The sequence below is a fragment of the Mytilus galloprovincialis genome, chromosome 13 (assembly GCF_965363235.1).
Source record: "Mytilus galloprovincialis chromosome 13, xbMytGall1.hap1.1, whole genome shotgun sequence".
NCBI lineage: Eukaryota > Metazoa > Mollusca > Bivalvia > Mytilida > Mytilidae > Mytilus > Mytilus galloprovincialis.
The window spans coordinates 46609346-46630671 of record NC_134850.1 but is presented as its reverse complement, the minus strand read 5'-3'; the positions used below and the strand labels follow the sequence as shown (position 1 = coordinate 46630671).

Here is a 21326-nt window from a genome sequence, read left to right as displayed (position 1 = left end):
AATTCCGTTGCTTCTTTGATTTGTCTTCTTAATCGATTATTTGAATATCGGTGAATTTCTTTTATCTTGACTTCTTCAGAAATGTTCTGCTATGACGTTATGGTCTCTCCTTACTCTAATTTGCAAACAGCTTTCATGCATATTCGGTGATCAAAACCACGATACCTTGTTGAAAATTTGGCAATCAAACAAAGCAAGTGATGTAAGAAGAATAGAGAACCGTCGAAAGAAGATAAGGCTAACTGAAAGTCTCATTATTTTTCTGAATTTGTAGAATAATACTGTTAACATGTTTAGTATTAAAAAAAAAAAGGAAATAGTAAACCCACATTGTTCGGACGTGTTGACACGTACTACAAATTAACAAGCTCCAATTAATCATTGTTAATACCAACAAACGGAAATATCAATCTCTCAATGTTTAAAATTAACAATTTAAAAAAAATCTCTGATTTAAATCAATTTGTGTACTATGTAAGTTTTATTTTATTTAATCAACATCAAAATGAACGTTTAAAACATAGCAACATTATTTTAAATAATATATCTATCTCTGCCGATTTCCCCAATAATTAAGTTAATATACACATATCATGTTGGAATCCTCAGGATTAAGGTAGTATAATCACTTAACACGTATTGCTGCACTTGAGGAGAGATAACAATTCAGTCTAAATCGTAACCTTTGTGGAAAGATTTCTTGTTTGGACAGTGTTTTTTTTATCGCATAGTAGAGACATCTCATTGATATAAACCTGCGTTTGCGGAACACGTGTATAAAATGTAAGTATAATTCAACATCTTATGTGTACACAAATGTAATCAACATAAACTATTGAAGCATATTGGTATCAATTCACATGTTCTGAAATAACTTTTAAAAGCATACGTTTGCCATCTACCTTTTTGAAAACTAGGCACAGGGAAAAACCGCATCAAAATTTACCTGCACAGATCAATTGTTGGTAAACATCTTTGCCAGGGGGTTGAAATGATTATCAAAAATATATTTTTTCTGACAATGTTTTTCAATTCTTATTATGTCAATATGCGTCATGTTGTACACGTACAAATGTCAATATTAGGAACCACTATCACATTCTAATCATTTTCAAACTATGTCAATAGATCAAAATAAGTTCGATTAAGATAGAGTCTCATGACACTTTTATGCCTATTAGTATACTTATACATCTACGATACACAAACGGTACAAACTTTTTTGACTGAAAGAGAGCACAGCCTTAAAAGAGGTACGACAGATACCAAAAGGGACAATCAAACTCATAATCGAAAATACACTGACAACGCCATGGCTAAAAATGAAAAAGACAAACAGACAAACAATAGTACACATGACAAAACATAGAAAACTAAAGAGTAAGCAACACGAACCCCACCAAAAAACTAGGGGTGATCTCAGATCTCTTAACTGTTAACAGAGAGAGAGAGAGAGAGAGAGAGAGAGAGAGAGAGAGAGAGAGAGAGAGAGATATGACATGACACTATGATATGCACATCCATTGTTTTTGTCAAATAAGTGGTGAAAGAAAAAAAAATATAACAGTTGCATATTTTCAAATTTTATTCATCTTAATTATTTACAGACGCAACTAGAGAATGTTTTTATTGTGGATTTTTGTTGTCAATCTAGGACATTGTTATGCTGCGGTAGAAAATTATCCATGTGCGTTTTTACCCAATGACTCAATGAAATGTATAGAGTATTGGACATTGAAAGAAATGAAGCACAATTGTACTGATGTAAAAGATGATTTAATGTTTACTGGTTTGATAAAGAAAGTCGACGGAGAACATCTCATTAGTCTTCGTGCTAGTTCGGAATCTTTGGTAAGTTACAGTTTGTAACGAAGTATTATATGCAGATTCATAATTATCTATTTTGATCATTTTAATTAATAATGTATCTATATGTTTATTTATTCATTTATTTAATAATTTTGTACGTTTATTACCCTCCGTAAACACAGCCTCCAAACTCTTTACTGGAATAAGCTTCATCAGGAACGCTCAAAGTGAAATGTTTGAAAATGAAGGATGTATTAGAACTGAAGAAGATATATAACAATAAAACGTTCATAGCCGTATTAATGTAAGGTCAACTTTACCTGATTTGAAACCTAAGTTTTCTTTATAACTCGATCAATTTAACAGAGAAGTATGTCATTAATCGTATTAATAAAAAAGTACTGAATTCTGTGATAATAATACGGTTGGATTGAGGTATGTATCGACCCCGTGCTGTAAAAAATTACCAAAAGAATAGGTCTGTGAAATGTTTACTTTTGATATGTTTTGTTTTGTAAATTTCGTCGAATGTGGAAACGTCCGGTGTGACACGAAAATGCCTGTGTGTATTTACATCAATATGGATCTATTCTTTTAAAGATGTTTTTAGTTTTTTAGTAAAAATAAATGATAGAACATAATTTTCACACTTATTATTCTGAACATAGGATATGCACAAAATTGAGAATTTCTCATAATATACAGATATGAAGATTTCAAATGTACAAATGTAACGATAGCTGAACGATAGATACACATTGATCCGATATCGATTCTGATGTGTGCAAACGTTTTATTTTTTAAATATTCATTTAAAACATTATCAAGTCAACACGCGTACCAATATTGATAAAACAATTAACAAAAGTGTCCTCCATAATCAAAATACTAATTTATCCAGAAATGTTCACTAAAGTTTTCGACAAAGTTTTAATTCCCTTAGACTACCCATGGTTGGTTTTTCATGTGTTGGGATAGTGTTACTCAGTCTTTGGTTTTCTTTGTCATGTTTGCATAATGTCGTTTGGCATTTGTCGTCTTTTGTTTGGTTTTGTTTTCATTATGGCATTGATAGCTCTTTTTCGACTCATGAGTTTTCATGTCTATTTGGTACATTTCGCTTTACTTTTACATGGTTTTGAACAAATTGTCTGTTTTTCTTAACAATGAAAGACAATAAAACGATTTTGAAAACCATATTCAAGTTAGCATGTTGGGCTTCGGAGGCCAAGTAGTCTAAGAGAGTCTACTACTGCAATCACAGCCGGTCAACACTGAGGCTGTGAGTTCGAATCCTGCTCGTGCGGGTGCGCTCGACTCCAATCTTAATTGACTAGGATTGCAAATTTTTCTATCGAAGCTCAGTGGTTTTCTCGGCACTCTGGCTTCCTCCATCAATAAAAACTTGCCGTCACGAAATAGCACAAAAGTGGCGCTTCAAAGCCGCGGCAAAACACCAACTATCAATCGAGCAAGCAAGTTATCAAGAAATCAAGAATATGCAAACTAGTTTCCTGACTCAAATGTTTACTTGATTTACAGAACTTTGATGTTAAAACGCAAATATGGGTACGACGAAAAGATGGCTTCTGTGAAAACAACTGTTGCGGTAAGCAAAAGTAAACAGCAAAAAAAATTATAAATGTGTCGATTAACAGAATTCGGTTTTTGCCTTTAGGTTTTGTCTATTACCAACCAGTGTAAAAAAAAGAAAGTGATAATTTTCCTACTATTTATATAACATGCATAAACGCATCTTAGATACCAGGATTAAACTTGTATTTACTCTATACGCCTCGTTTCGTCTACAAAAGACTCATCAGTGACGCTCGAATCCAAAAAAGTTTAAAAAATCCAAATAAAGTACAAACATATGTATGAAATCAGAAAACATATACTTTTATAATAAATTCAGTGTCATTCATATTTGTATTAAACATTCAATGTTTTAATTGTTGATTTAATCCAACGATACTGACCATCAATACATAAAGTACAAATTGGCAGTACAAATGATAAAACAAGAGGTGGGGAAAAATTACACACCTCAGCTGTATTCTACTTTTACATTTGCAGGTGTAAATGTGAAAGAGAAGAGGTTTTTGCTTGATGGTATGATTATATAATAGCAGTTGTCAAACTTAAACATAATATAACGGGCGTAGTAAACTTGAATTTTTATTCTGAACTACATAAAATAGCTTCGTGTTTTGTAAAGCATTTATTTTACTTGAAAAATATTTCATATCATATATTTTGTGTCGAATATTCTTAAATGATTCTATTCCCACAAAGCAAAGTCATCTATTGGCGTTATGAACATGCTTTCTTCCATAGACATTGTTTGAAAATTGAAAATAAGACACCAACTGTAAAAGAGGGACGAAAGATACCAGGGGACCGTCATTAATATTGTTCATGGTAAGCATTCTTTTATAAAACATTGTCCATGATAAGCTTCCTTTTATAAAATCTTTTAAAACTTACAAAATATTATATCCATAGGTGGTTTGGCTTGTATTACTCAATTTTGTCTGCATGGTGGACATTGTGAAGATGGCAACTGTGTTTGTAAACCCCAGTACTACGGTCCACATTGTGGAAAATGTAAGTCAAATTCAAATTTAATATTTCATGCAAATATAGAATAACAAGGATAATTATATACAAATATACATACAGGCGGCTGCTGCTTTCCTTATGTTTACATGTATTAATCAACATAATAACGGGAATAAGGAGCAATTATCATTACACAGGAACAACTTCCAATTCAATCAGATGGAGAAATTATTGGAAAATCGTAACAATGGAGAGTTGAAACTCGTATGCATAGGTTATGAACCAATTGTTTATTTCTCTCTAGATATTGATATCTCTACTGAAATCGAAAATTATCAACTGTGTACCGAAAAGAGTATATAGTCCGGTCGTCAAAATGATTGACTAAATATCATCACCATTTTGCCTGCAAAATTGCCTTTTCAAATACATGATTAGTATATTCAGCCAGCGTTATTATTTACAGTGATCACGAGTTTTCCTATGTTTTAATTTTAAAGTTATTGTTTTTATTACATTTATAATGAATCTTTTTAATGGGATTAATGCAGAAAATTGTAGTGAACTATATCTTTTTCTACACAATCACAATTTGCTTTGATGCGATTTCATCGAGAAAGTCTTAACAACAACTATTGTTGTATGACGTCAAAGAAGTGAATATAATTTTCAAACTGAGAAATCAATTTAATTCATTTGAACCAATCTAATAAAAATGTTCAATTAACACAAAACAAATAAACTAACATCATTATCTCACATAATTATAACTTTAACAAATACTCACCATCTGCATAAGAGATGTATATTTCACTGAACTAGTAAACACATTTGTTTAGGGGCCAGCTGAAGAATGCATCTGGATGCGGGAGTTTCTCGCTGCATTAGAGACCTATTGGTGACCTTCGGCTGTTGTCTGCTCTATGGTCGGGTTGTTGTCTCTTTGACACATTCCCCATTTTTTCCATTTTCAATTTTATATCTATATGAATATTTTATACTTCTTTTATTTTCTTGAGGGGATCCATGTCACAACAAGGTGTGTCACAATGGTGGATTTTGTGTGTATGGATTTTGTGTTTTTGGAAAAAATACAGGTAACGTATTAAGCTGGGGTCACACATTCACGATTTTTACTGCCGTCCTTGACAGGACCATTCCCGATTAACATTTGTCAAAAGTCTGATCAAGATCCTGTGAATCGTAGATGGAAATCCGATTTGTATCTTTCGCCAGGTAAAATTCGACCGAGTCTGTCACGACTGCGTCCCGATTCTACCGAATGTAATCCGACAGAGATCAGATAGTGACAAGACAGTGAACCGACACTGACGGAAGTTATCCGTTCGAAAATTGTCGACATACTCGGGATGATCAGGTACTGTCGGAACGTAATCCTATCACGGTCCGCTCTATCGCATTGCAAACGGCTTTGTCTGGTCTCAGTCGTATTGTATTCTGTTATTGTCGGGACTTCTCCAGATCATTCCCGTTCCAAAGGACACCGTCCCGAATACACAGAACATTGTTAGGAATTCGATCCGATACAGCAGAATCTGTCACGACATAGGCACGATTGTAATCCGAATAGACAAAATCGGCTGATTTCCCCCGAATGTTGCGGGACGCACCTAACTGTCGGGGTGCTTTGCCGAACTATTCGGACCCTTCCCGACCAGTAGGAATCTGTTACGAACTAAAACGACTGCGTTCAGACAATAATAGGACATTCCAGATAATTGAGGATACTAATCCGACTTTTTCACTTTTCGTGTCGTATCGCTGTCTGATCTCAAACGGGAGCAATAATCGGCAATGTGTGAACCCCGCACTATATAATTACTATGATGAGAATTATGATTCATTACATTTATTTGATGTTTTATCTGCAAGTATAGATATTTTTCAATTTTGTGTAATTTGTTCACTCTTGATCTTTGAATTCTGTTTGTTTGTTCTTTTGTCCATCACTACCGTTCCTGTTGCGTTAAAACGTCTAATTTAATACCTTATAGTTGTATGCATGATATCTGTTCTCTTTAATAAATATCAACTAAGTTTATATCGTGTTTTAGATGATACATGTGCTGGTATAATTTGTAAAAATGGAGGATCTTGTAATGCCGGACATTGCTCTTGTACAACTGGATTTTCAGGTGATCAGTGTCAAAACTGTAAGTAAATGTTCGAAAGTGATATAAATCGATTGAGAGAAAACAAATCCAGGTCACAACCTAAAACCGAGGGAAACACATCAACTATAATAGCAAAACACATCAACTATATTAGCTAAACACATCAACTAAAATAGGAAAACAACGATTCAACAGAAACACTGAAGTGTAACAAAAAACAAACGACGATGCAACTCACACAAAAACGAACTGCAAGTTAACAACTGCCATTTTCCTGACTTGGTACAGCACATTTAAAGAAAAAATGGCAGGTTGATCCCAGTAATTGATCCCAAAAAAAAGTTACAAAAATGACTATCGAGCATATGTCTTGCGTCTTTCATGGACAATATTTTTCTTTTTTTGTATCACGATAGGGTGTGGTTCATGATTTCTTTCCAAAACAAATAAATATTTTATCATTATAAATATATCCTCATATGAATATATAACAAAATCTGCAAATGAGTTTTGTTTTAATAAGTGAAACATAAGTTGTTATTCCGAAAATGAAAATCGATGACATCAAAACTAAATGTATCTTGTTTATCATACTCAAAGCATGTATGGACGCATAAACATATAGTGAGCATAAGCCATTATTCAGGAGAGGAATATCGACACATTTGACTTTTTTTCTGTGTTTCCCTGCTGAATTCAGATTTGCACATCCGTTTGTTAATTTTTACCATATTGTTTCAATTCCCAAAATCATTTTTAATTGATACATAGAGAAAAATAAAGAACAAGATGTGGTATAAAAGCAAATGTGAAAACTATCCACAATCCAACTAATTCCAAATGGGTATAAGTAATAATAGGCAACTGTATAAAAAAACAGAATAGTGTATAGTCGGATTTAAAAGACCCCAAAATGAAAAATGTGAAACAATTAAACTGAGAAAACAAACGGACATATTTATAAAAGATCTTTTAAGGAAGTATGACAGACATCAGATGTAAACTTGTTCCGATATAGATCAACATCATCTTCCGTCGACCATGAAATTCATATTTTCTTTTTTTTTATTTTTCATTTCATTCTATTTTGATTTTTAATTCAAGTTTGTGATTGTTGTGTGCTTAAAATAATTTATATAATATATTTATTATCATTGTTTGATTTTGTGCAATGTAGTTTTTATATGATAAAATGACATGGCAGGCGGATACTCAATGAATTGGTAATGAGTCATACTATCGTATACAATACAATGGTTGCAGATGCAAGTGCTTTTATATAGTTTTATCTATGTTTCATATACTGGTATTCATACAATAATACTTATATTCATATTTTTACACACAAAAAAACACAAAACAAAGAACATACAAAAAACAAAATAACTTAAACCAAAACATATTATTGTTTTATCAGACGATCCTTGTCATGGTGTTTCATGCACAAGAGGAGGATATTGTTTATATGGAGTTTGCTATTGTCACCCTAATAATCAGTGGGAGATATGTGAAAGTGAGTACAATAATCTATATCATAGTTATATATATATATATATATATATATATATATTGGAACTATCTGTCTTGAGAGGTGCATCTAGTTCTAACAAATCGGTGACAAAAAAAAACCTGATTATATGAATGCATTATACAATAAAATAGTTTCAGAATATTGTTATGATATCAGTAAAATAAAATAATTCCCAATAAGCTACGCCAATAAAATGGTGAACGACTACGCACTTGATGAATGAAACTCTATAACAACTCTCTATCTCTCCAATTTACAATTATTTATAATGCCCAAGTATCTATATCATGCATACTAGGTGCATGACATTTGCACTTTAAAGAATGATATACCATGAAGAAAATAAGGGAAATTATAAATGATGGTGGACAAAAGCAAGTGTGAACAAAACGGACATCAAAACATAGATACGTGCATACTATATGCATTAAAAAATTCACAAGAAACAATAAAATAATCTTTAGCAGTATCAACCTTTGAAAGAACAAATTTAAGTCCGCGATTTCGGCTCGACCAATATTGAATTTGCGACACTTTATCATTCATCGTTATTGGTTTAGCGCATCAGAATATGTGTAGGAGGCTTAATAATTTTTTTTTTTATATAATTAAAAGAATTCATATCAGTATTGCGTAATAACATGTATTTGATACAATTAGCGACAAAAGGAACGCATATTCGATTTTATTTGCAGTAATGTTGTTGGTCATTCACCGGAAAAAAAACAATGGTCTTATTTAAACTACACTTATGGACCGAAAACAAATATTTGTACGAACAAGTATAAGAAAAATTACCGAATTCCAAGGTAAATTCATCAAGAGGTTCCAAAATTAAAACACGGATATTTCAATTGGCAATGTCCCCTTTATTAGAATCAGTTTAAAGAGAGAGATAAGGATGACAACAGATACAGTTTAGTCTGCCCCATATCTTGACTTACATCTAGAAATTGACATTGATGGTCAGTTAAAAACAAAACTTTGCGACAAAAGAGATGATTTCAGCTTACCCATTGGGAACTTTTCTTTTCAATGTAGCAGCGCCTGCATACGGAGTATAAATCTACCAATTGATACAATATTAGCGGACTTGTATTTCCTATCATGATTTCCTCTGGTATCCTTCGCCCCTTTTATAAAGTAATACTATACAATTTAAGCATTTTTGTGCGGTCGATACAATGATATACTGAACTGAAAGAAGTATGTTGACTGAGGACGAAGTTTACTAACTGTAACATTCATATGATAACGAAATAACCAACAGACGAAACAAATATTTAAAGCAAATAACCAAAAACTAAACGAATATATTTATCTTTGACCAGATGATCCTTGCCATAATGTTTCATGCATGAAAGGCGGATATTGCGTAAAAGGAGTCTGCTACTGTCCAAATAATAACCAGTGGTTACCATGTGAACGTGAGTGGAATAATCTATATCAGAATTATACATGTAATAAATATTTATCTTTGAGTTAACATCGCTTTTACTTCTCCGTTAAAGAAACAAATGAAAACATAATGAAATTAAAAGATTTCAAGCAATTTTAATTTCATTAGTGAAATTAAAAATTAAATACGATATCATGTCAGAAAGGAAGAGAAGTTGCATGAAATATGCTTTCAAGAAAGAAAAAAACGCCATGTGGGCAATAAGGAAAATTACAAATGATGATGGATAAACAATAACTTGTTTAATTGAATGAATTTGGTGTGCATAACATGTTTCACACAAAACAGAATACAATTTAATCATCTTCAACCTTATAATTATCAAATTTAACACATTTGGTTTGAATGACAAAATATAAAATCTTTGTCACTCTGTCAGCATTCTTAACTAATTACAAATATATAGCAACAATCTTAATTGTTTTATAAAAAGGAAAAAATACTGTTCATTTTGTAAAGCTGTTAAAACAGTATTCTTTACTATCTCTGTTTATGTTAATATTAATCAAAGGTACCAAGCGTTAAATTTGATACACCAGACGCGTGTTTCGTCTACATAAGGCTCATTAGTGACGCTAGCCGTGGTGTAGTAGTAAGTACATCAGTCTACTAACACAAAGTTTTCTAATTCGATCCCAGCTCCGGGTAAGAATTTCAGGGACTGAATTTTTGCCTATCCCTTGACACCATTTGCGAGTATGGTCGCGATGATAGTCCGTCGGAAGGGAACGATAAATGGCTGACCCGTGGTAAGAGAGAGCCATATCTCTTACACGTGAAATACACCCTTTTTTATTTCGATAAAAGAGCTGGCTAATGCCACTTCATGGCAGCACTCGCACCATCAAAGTGGAAAGGAATTCATATGAGTTGCAATAACTTGTTTCCCATTCTACTATAAATAATATGTTTTAAATATCAGTGACGCTTAAATAAATAAAAAGTTAAACATCCAAAAAAGTATTAATTTGAAGAGCATTGAGGACATACAATTCCTATCGTTGTGCCAAAAACGACAAAGGTAAATCTATACCTGGGATAATAAATACTTAGTATTTCAATTAGTTCATAGTTTTGCAATTTTGTTTTATAAAATTACCATATACTGTGGATTCATTAATATTCGTTGGATACCAATTTACGTGGATTTCGTGGGAACAGGGGAACCACGAATTTAAATGTTCAACGAAATACAGATTTTCTAAAGGATTGTATGCAAAATTTGCCAAAACAACGAATTTACATATCCACGAATATGCAAGTTTTCATCAATCCACGAAAATTGGTACCCAGGTAAAAAATGAATCCACAGTAATTCATGTTCACGTCAACAACAAAGTACTGACTACTTGACTGGTGATACACTCGGAACGTTCACCAGCAGTGGCATCGACCTAGTGGTATACATTGGTATCAAAGGTACCAGGCTTATATTTTAATTGACAACAGAAGGTTCACATTGGAATGTTTCACTCAGGTTCAATCCTTACAAAAGAGGGACGAAAGATACCAAAGGGACAGTCAAACTCATAAATCTAAAACAAACTGACAACGCCATGGCTAAAAATGAAAAAGACAAACAGAAAAACAATAGTACACATGACATAACATAGAAAACTAAAGAATAAACAACACGAACCCCACCAAAAACTAGGGGTGATCTCAGGTGCTCCGGAAGGGTAAGCAGATCCTGCTCCACATGTGGCACCCGTCGTGTTGCTTATGTGATTACAAATCCGGTAAATAGTCTAATTCGGTAGGTCACATTCATGAAAGGGAAGGGGATTGTAGTTACGACGTAAGGAACATATCCGATATCAACAACCTGTATGGAAAAGTATTAACAAAAATACACTCGATTTGAAAAAAAAGCAACAAAATGAACGGAACACAACAGTCATATTCCTGACTTGGTACAAATATTTTATGTAGATGATGGTTGGTTAAACCTGGTTTTATAAGTCCAACTGGTTAGGTTTACCCTTGTCTATGTGAAATTTTAAATTCAAATTACCAATAGTTATATGTGGTCAGGAATTTCATTACAATCATTTCTTAATTCCTCGTTAAATGTACATACATAGGTATTGTTTCGAAGCTTTGCGATACTTAAATACGGGCCATCATATCCTTATTTCTATGTTTTCCACGAAAACCACCTAACGAATGACACTGATCACTGGATTAATACTTATATGTGCAACACGACGAGTCCCACATACCAAGATCTACTTACCCTTCCAAAGCATACGATATCACCGCCGAGTTTGGTTGGGATAGTTTTGCTAAGTCTATGTTACTTTTTGTATACTGGTGTTTTTTTTATCTTTTAATCTGTTGATTTTTTTTTATTGATTTAATTAGATATGTCTAACTTGTTTCAACAACAATCCCATATTGTTGCTTTCTACATGTAGTGTTCCTATATTGGAATCATATTGAGTAGCACTGAGATTCTCGTAGACTTTTTGTTAGGTTTGTTATGCATTTATTCTGTTTACAGTTTGAAGATTTGTTTTAAACTCTTAATGTATATTGCATTGGTTCTTTTTATTATTTTAACAATTTTTTAGTAGGTAATGACTCATTCGAAATGTGACACTCACGTAGTTAGTGCTATAGTACTGAAATTGCAAGATACGAAATAAACTTCCCTGAAAATGCTTATGATAAAACTATGTATCATATGCATTATAATACAATACTTGAATCCATTTCAAAAGAGCAAACACGAGTAATGATAACCCTTAAGTAAACGTTTTTATAAACGGTATACTTGTAGAATGAGTATCTCAATATTTTCTCTTTTTTTTAAACAGATTGTTTACCGAATCAATGCAGTGGACATGGAAAATGTATAAACCTTCAAACCGGATTCTCTTGTACATGTGATACGGGTTATACCGGAATAACATGTAATACTGGTATGTTGATAAAATATATCAATACATAACGCGGCGCATTTCGTCTAAATAAGACGCATATGTTATAAAGTAATAGTTCGCTATCCTTACTTTTACAGATTTTTCGTATGGTTGATGGATTTTGTGTCATGAATTGATAACCCTTTTTCTCTGTGAGTTCACTAATATTCGAATCAATTTTTTTTTTTATTCTGAAAAAACCAAATGCATCGTGAAGTTAATCAAATGTCTCTATATTTCATGTGTAAACTATTTCTTTTATCTTGCAGTTGTTGATCGTAAGTATTGTAAGTTGATGGTTGTAAGTAAAGACGACAAAAATAATTTTGAGAACAAGATAAAAAAAATTGCAATTTAAGATTAAAAATGTTCTCATGTCAATAATATGGAATACCGTTTCAAAATTACAAAAACGAGTATCAAACATTTATACACAATGAACAAAATAAATAAAGGCAAACAACAAAGCGAGAACAAACAAACGTTTAAATCCCACTACATTTAATGTACATGAAAAAATTTAAACTGACCAATTCGAACCTCGTCAAAATTAAGACATTTTAAAATTTAAGATGCAACAAACGCGTGCGCAGATTCAATCTGGCATTCCCGGTAAAGAAATTATTGACTTATAAAGGTAACAGATAAATAATGTATATTTAGAAGTTTGAATTTGAATTGAATTGAATAATAACTGCGAAATGTTTGAAATATGGGACTTAGAAATGTCATTGACAACGAGATTCGAATCTAAACTGAGAAGTGTTAACTTGGAACTGTAAAAAGTTCAATTTGTAATGACAAGTTTTAACAACCTAATTTCACTAGTATTTCGTACTAGTGTATATCTTGCAGATCTTTAGGTAACAATTCAATTTGATTTAACAGTTCCGTATTCTATTCTTACAGATTGTCACCCTGATCCGTGTAGTAGAAATGGACATTGTACTAACCGTCCATCTGGATTTTCATGTTTCTGTCAAAATGGATATACAGGATCAACATGCAATAAAGGTATATATATTTAATTAAAACTTACCTTAGTGGAAATTTGGTTCTTTTTTACCTTATTATTTCTTTGCTTTTAATCACAAGAAGGTTATAGACCGTCGGAAGGGGATGATAAATGACTGGCCCGTGTTAAGAAAGAGCAATATCTCTTGAACGTAAAAGACACCCTTGTAGATTTAGAAAAAGAGCAGGCTAATGCCGCTACAAGGCAGCACTCGCACCCTCAAATTGGGAAAGGATTAAAATAAGTTGCAATAACTTGTTTCTCAACCCCCTCCTAAAAAATATGTTTAAACTAAGTTTGCAACATTGAATAGTTTGTAGGTTTGTTATGCTGTCCTACATATTCTAATTATAGTTACGCCGTGTTATTGCAAATTAACCTCTTCACTTAAACCATATGGGAGCTATATTCCGAAACTGGACCAGATATCAGTTGGTAAATCCATATACGGTCAAGTTTACTTAAGAGATGTTATAGTCAAGCAAACTGTTCGTTCAGCATATTTGTATTTTAAAAATGGTGTTTTTATACCACTATGTATAAACATTATTAAGCATTAAGTATTGCTTTATGCTTTGATTTTGTTTCCTTTAGTATTTTCTGTTTTTTTGTTATTTGATATGTTGTTAGTGTTTTTATCTGTGCGTTAATCAATTGGTTTTTTTTTTTTTTTGGCAGCTTATATGACGACTTAGCTTTGTTTTTATTTATTATTGCAGTTATTGATTGTGAGTATTAATCTTGTTCCGATTTGCAATAAAGAACAATCTTTAAATACAATGTATAAACTTCAAACTTATATCACTATCCATATATTCATGATTCGAAATGTCGGATGTATACGTGCAATAACATACAGAAACTTCATCTACACTCAGCTTGACGTTACAATCGACGTACGTCCGTGACATTTTACAGGACGCTTTTGCTATGAATAAATACATGAATGTTATAGAGATTTTAAAATAAATACTAAACATAGTGGTACAACAATAAAATTATACCTTTTTAATACAAAACGTATGAATAATTTGCATGAACGGAACATGATAACAGGTTGATATGGTAAATTTTGAAGGAGAAACTTTCAATTACATCCTGCAAAGTACCAAACAACAAAAAAAGAATTGTAAAATGCAAACGTAAAAGTAATGTATCGAGAATATACACTATATACAATTATGTAATTTTGCCTAAGCGCAGATGATTATAAATATACTAATGGTGAAATTAAACCTTTAGTTTTCTAATCAACAGACTGTCATCCTGATCCATGTTCAGGACAAGGAACTTGTTTGAATAGTCCATTAGGTTATACGTGTCATTGTAATAAAGGATATACAGGAAAGCAATGCAATACAGGTTAGACTGTTTCTTCATTCCATTGTACTCTCGGTTATTGTTTCACGTAAAAAATATCTACTAATACTAAAAAATTGACAAAAAATAAAATTCATTTAGGATTGTTAAAAGTCATGCTTGTTCTTTGAATGTTATCAAAGGTATCAGGATTTCGTTTCGTTTCGTCATCAGTGACGCTCAGGTCAAAATAGTTATAAAGCCAAACAATTACAAAGTTGAAGAGCATTGAGGACCCAAAATTCCAAAATGTTGTACAAATACGGCTAAGGTAATCTATTCCTGGGATAGAAAAATCCTTAGTTTTTCGAAAAATTCAAAGTTTTGTTAACAGGAAATTTATAAAAATGACCATATAATTGATATCCATGTCAACACCGAAATGCTGACTACTGGGCTGGTGATACTATCGGGGACGAAACGTCCACCAGCAGTGGCATCGACCCAGTGGTTTTAACAATTATCAAAGGTACCAGGATTATAATTTAATACGCCAGACGCGCGTTTCGTCTATATAAGAATCATCAGTGACGCTCATATCAAAAAAGTTATAAAGCCAAACAAGTACAAAGTTGAAGAGCATTTAAGACCCAAAATTCTAAAATGTTGTGCCAAATACGGCTAAGGTAATCTATTCCTTGGATAAAAAAAATCCTTAGTTTTTCTAACCTACTGAAAGTGTATACCACATGGTACTGTGATTAATAATATAATTGGTATAGCACAGTTTGGTAGACATGATTCCAATACGTACTGTTTTTACTTATTAATTGTGATTCCCTGTAGCAATACATCGCCTGGTATATTTTTTCAACTTTGAAAGACACTATTTAGGGTATAAACCGATGAATTCAAAAATGTCTTACCCAAGTAAATAAGTTTTACAATGACATTATATATGAATAACGTGATCACCAATTAGCAAAAAATGTTATAACATAGCAAGTATTATATGTTCAAGTGCTTTTCCCTGTTTTGATGCTTATTTTTGTTTATTACAGTTGCCAATCGTAAGTACATTTTGCTCTTTCGACTGTGTCACATCTTTTTCACATCTTATGTATAACACCTATTTTACCTAATACTTACATTACAAAACGACGGCTGTCACTAGTGAAATAGTATCTGCTCACCCTTCCGGATCCTGCAATCTAGATATTTGTGGGTTTCGTGTTGCTCAGGTTTTAGTTTTAGTTTTGTTTGTCTCTTTGATTTGTTTTCGTTTTTTGCCATGGCGTTGTAAGTTCAATTTCACTTATGAATTTGAATATTCCTTAAGTATATTTTGTCTATATTTTAATATTTCATTATATGTTCGAGCTTCAAGTGGAATACTGGAAGGACAATACAATGTTATTGTATTTTAAGTACGCCTTATTCATCAATACCATGTTTATTGAGAGAACATTTTTTTTTTCAATTGTGATATTGAAAAAGAGGGACCAAAGATAACAGAGGGAGAGTCAAACTATACACCTCAGACATGCGTCAGTTCGTGTTGTTTATTCTTTAGTTTTCTATGTTGTGTCATGTGTACTATTGTTTTTCTGTTTGTCTTTTTCATTTTTAGCCATGGCGTTGTCAGTTTGTTTTAGATTTATGAGTTTGACTGTCCCTTTGGTATCTTTCGTCCTTCTTTTAATAACAATAATGTAAGAAACAAGTATTTGTATATTAAGTGATTCCCAAACAGATATTAAAATTACCATTGTTCAACTGGTTATTATGAACTTTATATTACTACTTTTATTGTTTTAGATTGTTTACCAGATCCTTGCAAGGGTCATGGAAGCTGTTATGACGGCAAACAAGGTTACTTTTGCAATTGCCATGCCGGCTACACAGGACAAAATTGTGAACGCAGTAAGTTGAGTGAAGAACAGTACTAAATAGATATATAATACGTTTACTTTTCTACATTGGTTAGAGGTATAGGGGGAGGGTTGAGATCTCACCAACATGTTTAACCCCGCCGCATTTTTGCGCCTGTCCCAAGTCAGGAGCCTCTGGCCTTTGTTAGTCTTGTATTATTTTAATTTTAGTTTCTTGTGTACAATTTGGAAATTAGTATGGCGTTCATTATCACTGAACTAGTATATATTTGTTTAGGGGCCAGCTGAGGGACGCCTCCGGGTGCGGGAATTTCTCGCTACATTGAAGACCTGTCGGTGACCCTCTGCTGTTGTTTTTTTTTATTTGGTCGGGTTGTTGTCTCTTTGACACATTCCCCATTTCCATTCTCAATTTTATATATATTTAACAACTCGAGGTGTATTGTGTTGTTCAATTAAATTAGAAAAACTCCCTAATTTATACAGAGACGAAGTATTTAGAGGGATCTAAGCAACGAGCTCCGCTGATAATTCTTATAAAGTCTGGCGTACCAAATTGCAAGCCAGGTATCGTTTCTTTTAACGCAATTATCTTTTTGTTTTTTAAATATTTGTTTTGTTTGACATCTCTATTATATATGTTGTGAACATTTTGATTAAGTATTGCTTTCCTAAGGTGTACATGTAGTTGCCATAAACAGATATACATGACATCGGATCGATACAGCTTGAACGTTTCCCAACATTTCTACAAATCTTTATTCATTTTTCGATTTGTTTAAGACAAATTGGGTTTTATATTTTTTAACACTAAACGCTTTGTTTGATGTTGAAAGTTTGTATTTAGAAGTTATCAACAATTTGTTTCTTTTAAAAGTCTTTAATTTCAAATTATTTTTAAACTATTGTTTTAATTATTTTCAGGCGTCATGCGTAAGTATATTGATATTATGGACACGTCAATACAGTTTTTTATCACAAATAATAATAATAATAATAATAATAATAATAATAATAATAATAATAATAATAATAATAATAATAATTAGCAAGGGTGCTACATAGATATAAGAAGATGTGATATGAGTGACAATGAGACAACTCTCCATCCAAGTCATAATTTGTAAAGGGAAAAAAAAACATCATGTGTGAAAGTACAGTCTTCAAAACGGAGCCTAAGCTCACACCGAACAATAAGCTGAAGGGCTCAAAAAAAGACTAATGTAAAACCATTCACACTGGAAAACAAACAGTCTTATTAATAGAAAAATTTATCTGTCACTTTGTTCATGATTCTTACGCTATACCTTCTTGAGAACTTCATCTAAATCTTTAAATTCTATTATGTAAATAATAACATCAAATCCGTTGGTACATGTAATCAGTATTGTATTTCACTTTCATATTTATTCCCTGTTCTTCTAACTATATCAATCAAACCTGCTTAAGACACCACCTGTATTAAGCAAAAACCATTAATATTAGGCCCCTCTGTGAGGCATTTCATATAGATTAAACCTGTATTAAAAGAACACCTGTCTTATGAGACCACCTTTCCTTGCTTAGTCTCATCAAACAGGTTCCAATGGGAACCAATTGTGCCCCTCTTTTTCCCGACTTATTTCTTTATTTCAATGAGGCTGACTTCAAACAGGAACTTTTAAGGAAGAAAGATGAGAAGTTAGCAATATCCTTTAACTCTACTTTCCGCTATATAGATGATGTTCTTTCACTAAATAATTCAAAAGTTGGTGACTATGTTAAACGCATCTATCCTATCGGAATACAGATAAAGGATACAATAGATACAGTTACGTCGGCCTCATGTCTTGACTTACATCTAGAAATGGACAATGAGGGTCGGTTAAAAACAAAACTTAACGACAAAAGAGATGATTTAAGCTTTCAAATTGTGAACTTTCCATTTCTAAGTAGCAACATTCCAGCAGCACCTGCAAACTGGGTAGATATCTCCCAATTGATACAATATTTCCGTCCTTTCATTTCCTATCATGATTTTCTTGAAAGAGTGTTGCTGCTCACAATGTAGCTATTAAACCAAGAGTTCCAAATGGTGAAGTTGAAATCATTCCTTCGAAAGTTTTACAGACGCCATCACGAGCTGGTTGACCGTTATGGAATAACCGTTTCACAAATGATATCGGATATGTTCCTTACGTCGTAACTACAATCCCCTTCCGTTTCATGAATGTGACCTACCGAATTAGACTATTTATCGGATCTGTTATAACATGAGCAACACGACGGGTGCCATATGTGGAGCAGGATCTGCTTACCCTTACGGAGCACATGAGATCATTCCTAGTTTTTGTTGGGGTTCGTGTTGCTTATTCTTTAGTTTTCTATGTTGTGTCATGTGAACTATTGTTTGTCTGTTTACCCTTTTCATTTTTAGCCATGGCGTTGTCAGTTTTTTTCTTCGATTTATGAGTTTGACTGTTCCTCTGCATGGTATCTTTCGTCCCTCTTTTACACTGTATATATTTGTTTGTTAAAACATTATGATTATAAAAGAAGAAATATTAAGTTACACGTTTTAAATTCAGAATATGGCATACTTATCAAATTACCAAACCTTATATTTATCTAGTTTTAATATGTACGTGTTTAACCTTTTGTATGACATCTTTCAGATTGTTCTCCTGATCCATGTAACGGTAATGGTATCTGTCATAATACACAGACCGGGTTAACATGTTCCTGCCATCAAGGATATACAGGACAAACATGTGCTGCCCGTGAGTAGTTAAAATATATGCTTATTTAAGTTCAAGATGGAAATTGATAAAAATGGATTAAGAAAATAATGATTTGTATATAACAGCCACGATCATTTAATTATTGAATACACTAACAACGATATCATACAGACTATTATGTTATCCTTCTATGTAGCAATCATCATAACTTGAAAAGGTGAATTTGATCATATTATCTGCAATTAATATCATCCCGTATAAATTATTTCATTCAACATGTATGTTTATACGAAACGTAATAAATCAAACGTCAAATAAACATATTATTTTTCTTTGAACTTATTTTTTTATCTATCATTTAATTAATTTTTTTTATCTAGCTGTGAGTCGTGAGTATAATTTACATCTGCATTTTTTTTAATCTTTCAGTCTTTAAGTGTGTTAAGGATTGAAGAAAAAGACGAAAACTAATATAAAGAAGCAACAGAGATGTTGTTTTACAATGAATTTGCCATCGCAAATAGCCTTGAATGAGAAATGATAGTGACTATCAATACTGTATTTGAACATGAGCATTTCTTTGCATATAAAATTATTACCATTTGGTCTATGAAAGGGTTTTTTTTATGCCCCACCTACGATAGTAGAGGGGCATTATGTTTTCTGGTCTGTGCGTCCGTTCGTCCGTCTGTCCGTTCGTCCGTCCGTCCGTCCGTCTGTCCGTTCGTCCGTCTTTCCCGCTCCAGGTTAAAGTTTTTGGTCAAGGTAGTTTTTGATGAAGTTGAAGTCCAATCGACTTCAAACTTAGTACACATGTTCCCTGTGATATGATCTTTCTAATTTTAATGCCAAATTAGAGTTTTTACACCAATTTCACGGTCCACTGAACATGGAAAATGATAGTGCGAGTGGGGCATTCGTGTACTGAGGACACATTCTTGTTTCATTATACAAGAAGATTTAATCTTACGTCCAAATCAATTAAAATTTTATCAAAATATCCTCTGTGATTGTTTAAAATGTAAATTGACTTATACAAACATTGACGCTAATCGCATATCTGCCTCCTTTCGTCTTTCATAGTGACAGATAAACTATGTAAAACAAACACAACGAATAGTTGATATACTAAAATTCCGTTGTCAAAAGGAAAAAAAACACAAATGTTTCGTTCAATGTTCCGAAAAATAGGTTAGGCACTTGAAATGAACAAAAATCGACTAACAGTAGGCCGTATATTTACCTATAACTGTGAACGTTTACGTATTGGGATATCTGGTAGAGACTGGTCTCATTCGCAATTATGTCCAATCGTCTTTTGTACTAACCAATAGTTCAGAAACAAGGGATTCGATTTTCATTTTGTGAATTAGTTTACTTACGTTGAAATTTAAGGTTCATTAGGTTCAAAAGCACCGTTATTACTAGCATCTCATGTTCCTGAATCTATCGAAAAACGGCCATCTGATTTTCTGACAGATTTAATTATGTTTATGCTACATCTACCCTTAATGTTTAATGCAAATTAATGAACAAGACAATAGGTTCTTCAAATGATCCAAATATACTGTTTATTCAGTAAAGTATCCTTCTTGTGAATTTGCAAAAAAAATATCAAAATAAAACCGAATACCTATTATCTGAGTAGAGCAACATGTAGAAATGTTCTCTATGCTGATTGATTGAATTGATGTTGAAACACATAAATCCCGGACATTGATTTTATATCGTCATCTTTTATATTTTGATGCATTTTTCTGAAGTGTGGGTTAAGAATATTACAATTTATTGAACAAATATCAGTTAAATAACTTGTGATTTCGATAGAATAATACACTGCTATATTTTTTTCAGGACGCTAGTAATATAATTTTGTTGTAGCGCTTTATATAACAATACATTTTGGACATTAAATAATAGTTTAAATAATTATTAGACGTGTGAACATTTATTTGTATACCTTCTTTTATGAAGATTGTA

At 32.5% G+C, this 21326-nt stretch overlaps 1 protein-coding gene across 1 annotated transcript; it reads left to right on the top strand.

Moving 5' to 3' along the window:
- The first annotated feature begins 627 nt into the window (after positions 1–627).
- On the top strand, positions 628–12449 carry LOC143056132 (uncharacterized). Its single transcript, XM_076229216.1, has 10 exons — positions 628–783; positions 1608–1851; positions 3352–3418; positions 3886–3921; positions 4315–4416; positions 5391–5468; positions 6447–6545; positions 7924–8019; positions 9369–9464; positions 12316–12449. Exons 2-10 carry the CDS (start codon positions 1621–1623, stop codon positions 12447–12449), a joined length of 939 nt encoding a protein of 312 aa, XP_076085331.1. The 5' UTR covers positions 628–783; positions 1608–1620.
- Positions 12450–21326: the final 8877 nt, after the last annotated feature.

Bases quoted from the DNA above. Each gene is read 5' to 3' on its own strand.
- LOC143056132 (XM_076229216.1), top strand. From the start codon at position 1,621: ATGTTTTTATTGTGGATTTTTGTTGTCAATCTAGGACATTGTTATGCT. The intron at 1,852-3,351 runs GTAAGTTACAGT...CTTGATTTACAG, and splicing joins GTGCTAGTTCGGAATCTTTG to AACTTTGATGTTAAAACGCA. The intron at 8,020-9,368 runs GTGAGTACAATA...ATCTTTGACCAG, and splicing joins TCAGTGGGAGATATGTGAAA to ATGATCCTTGCCATAATGTT.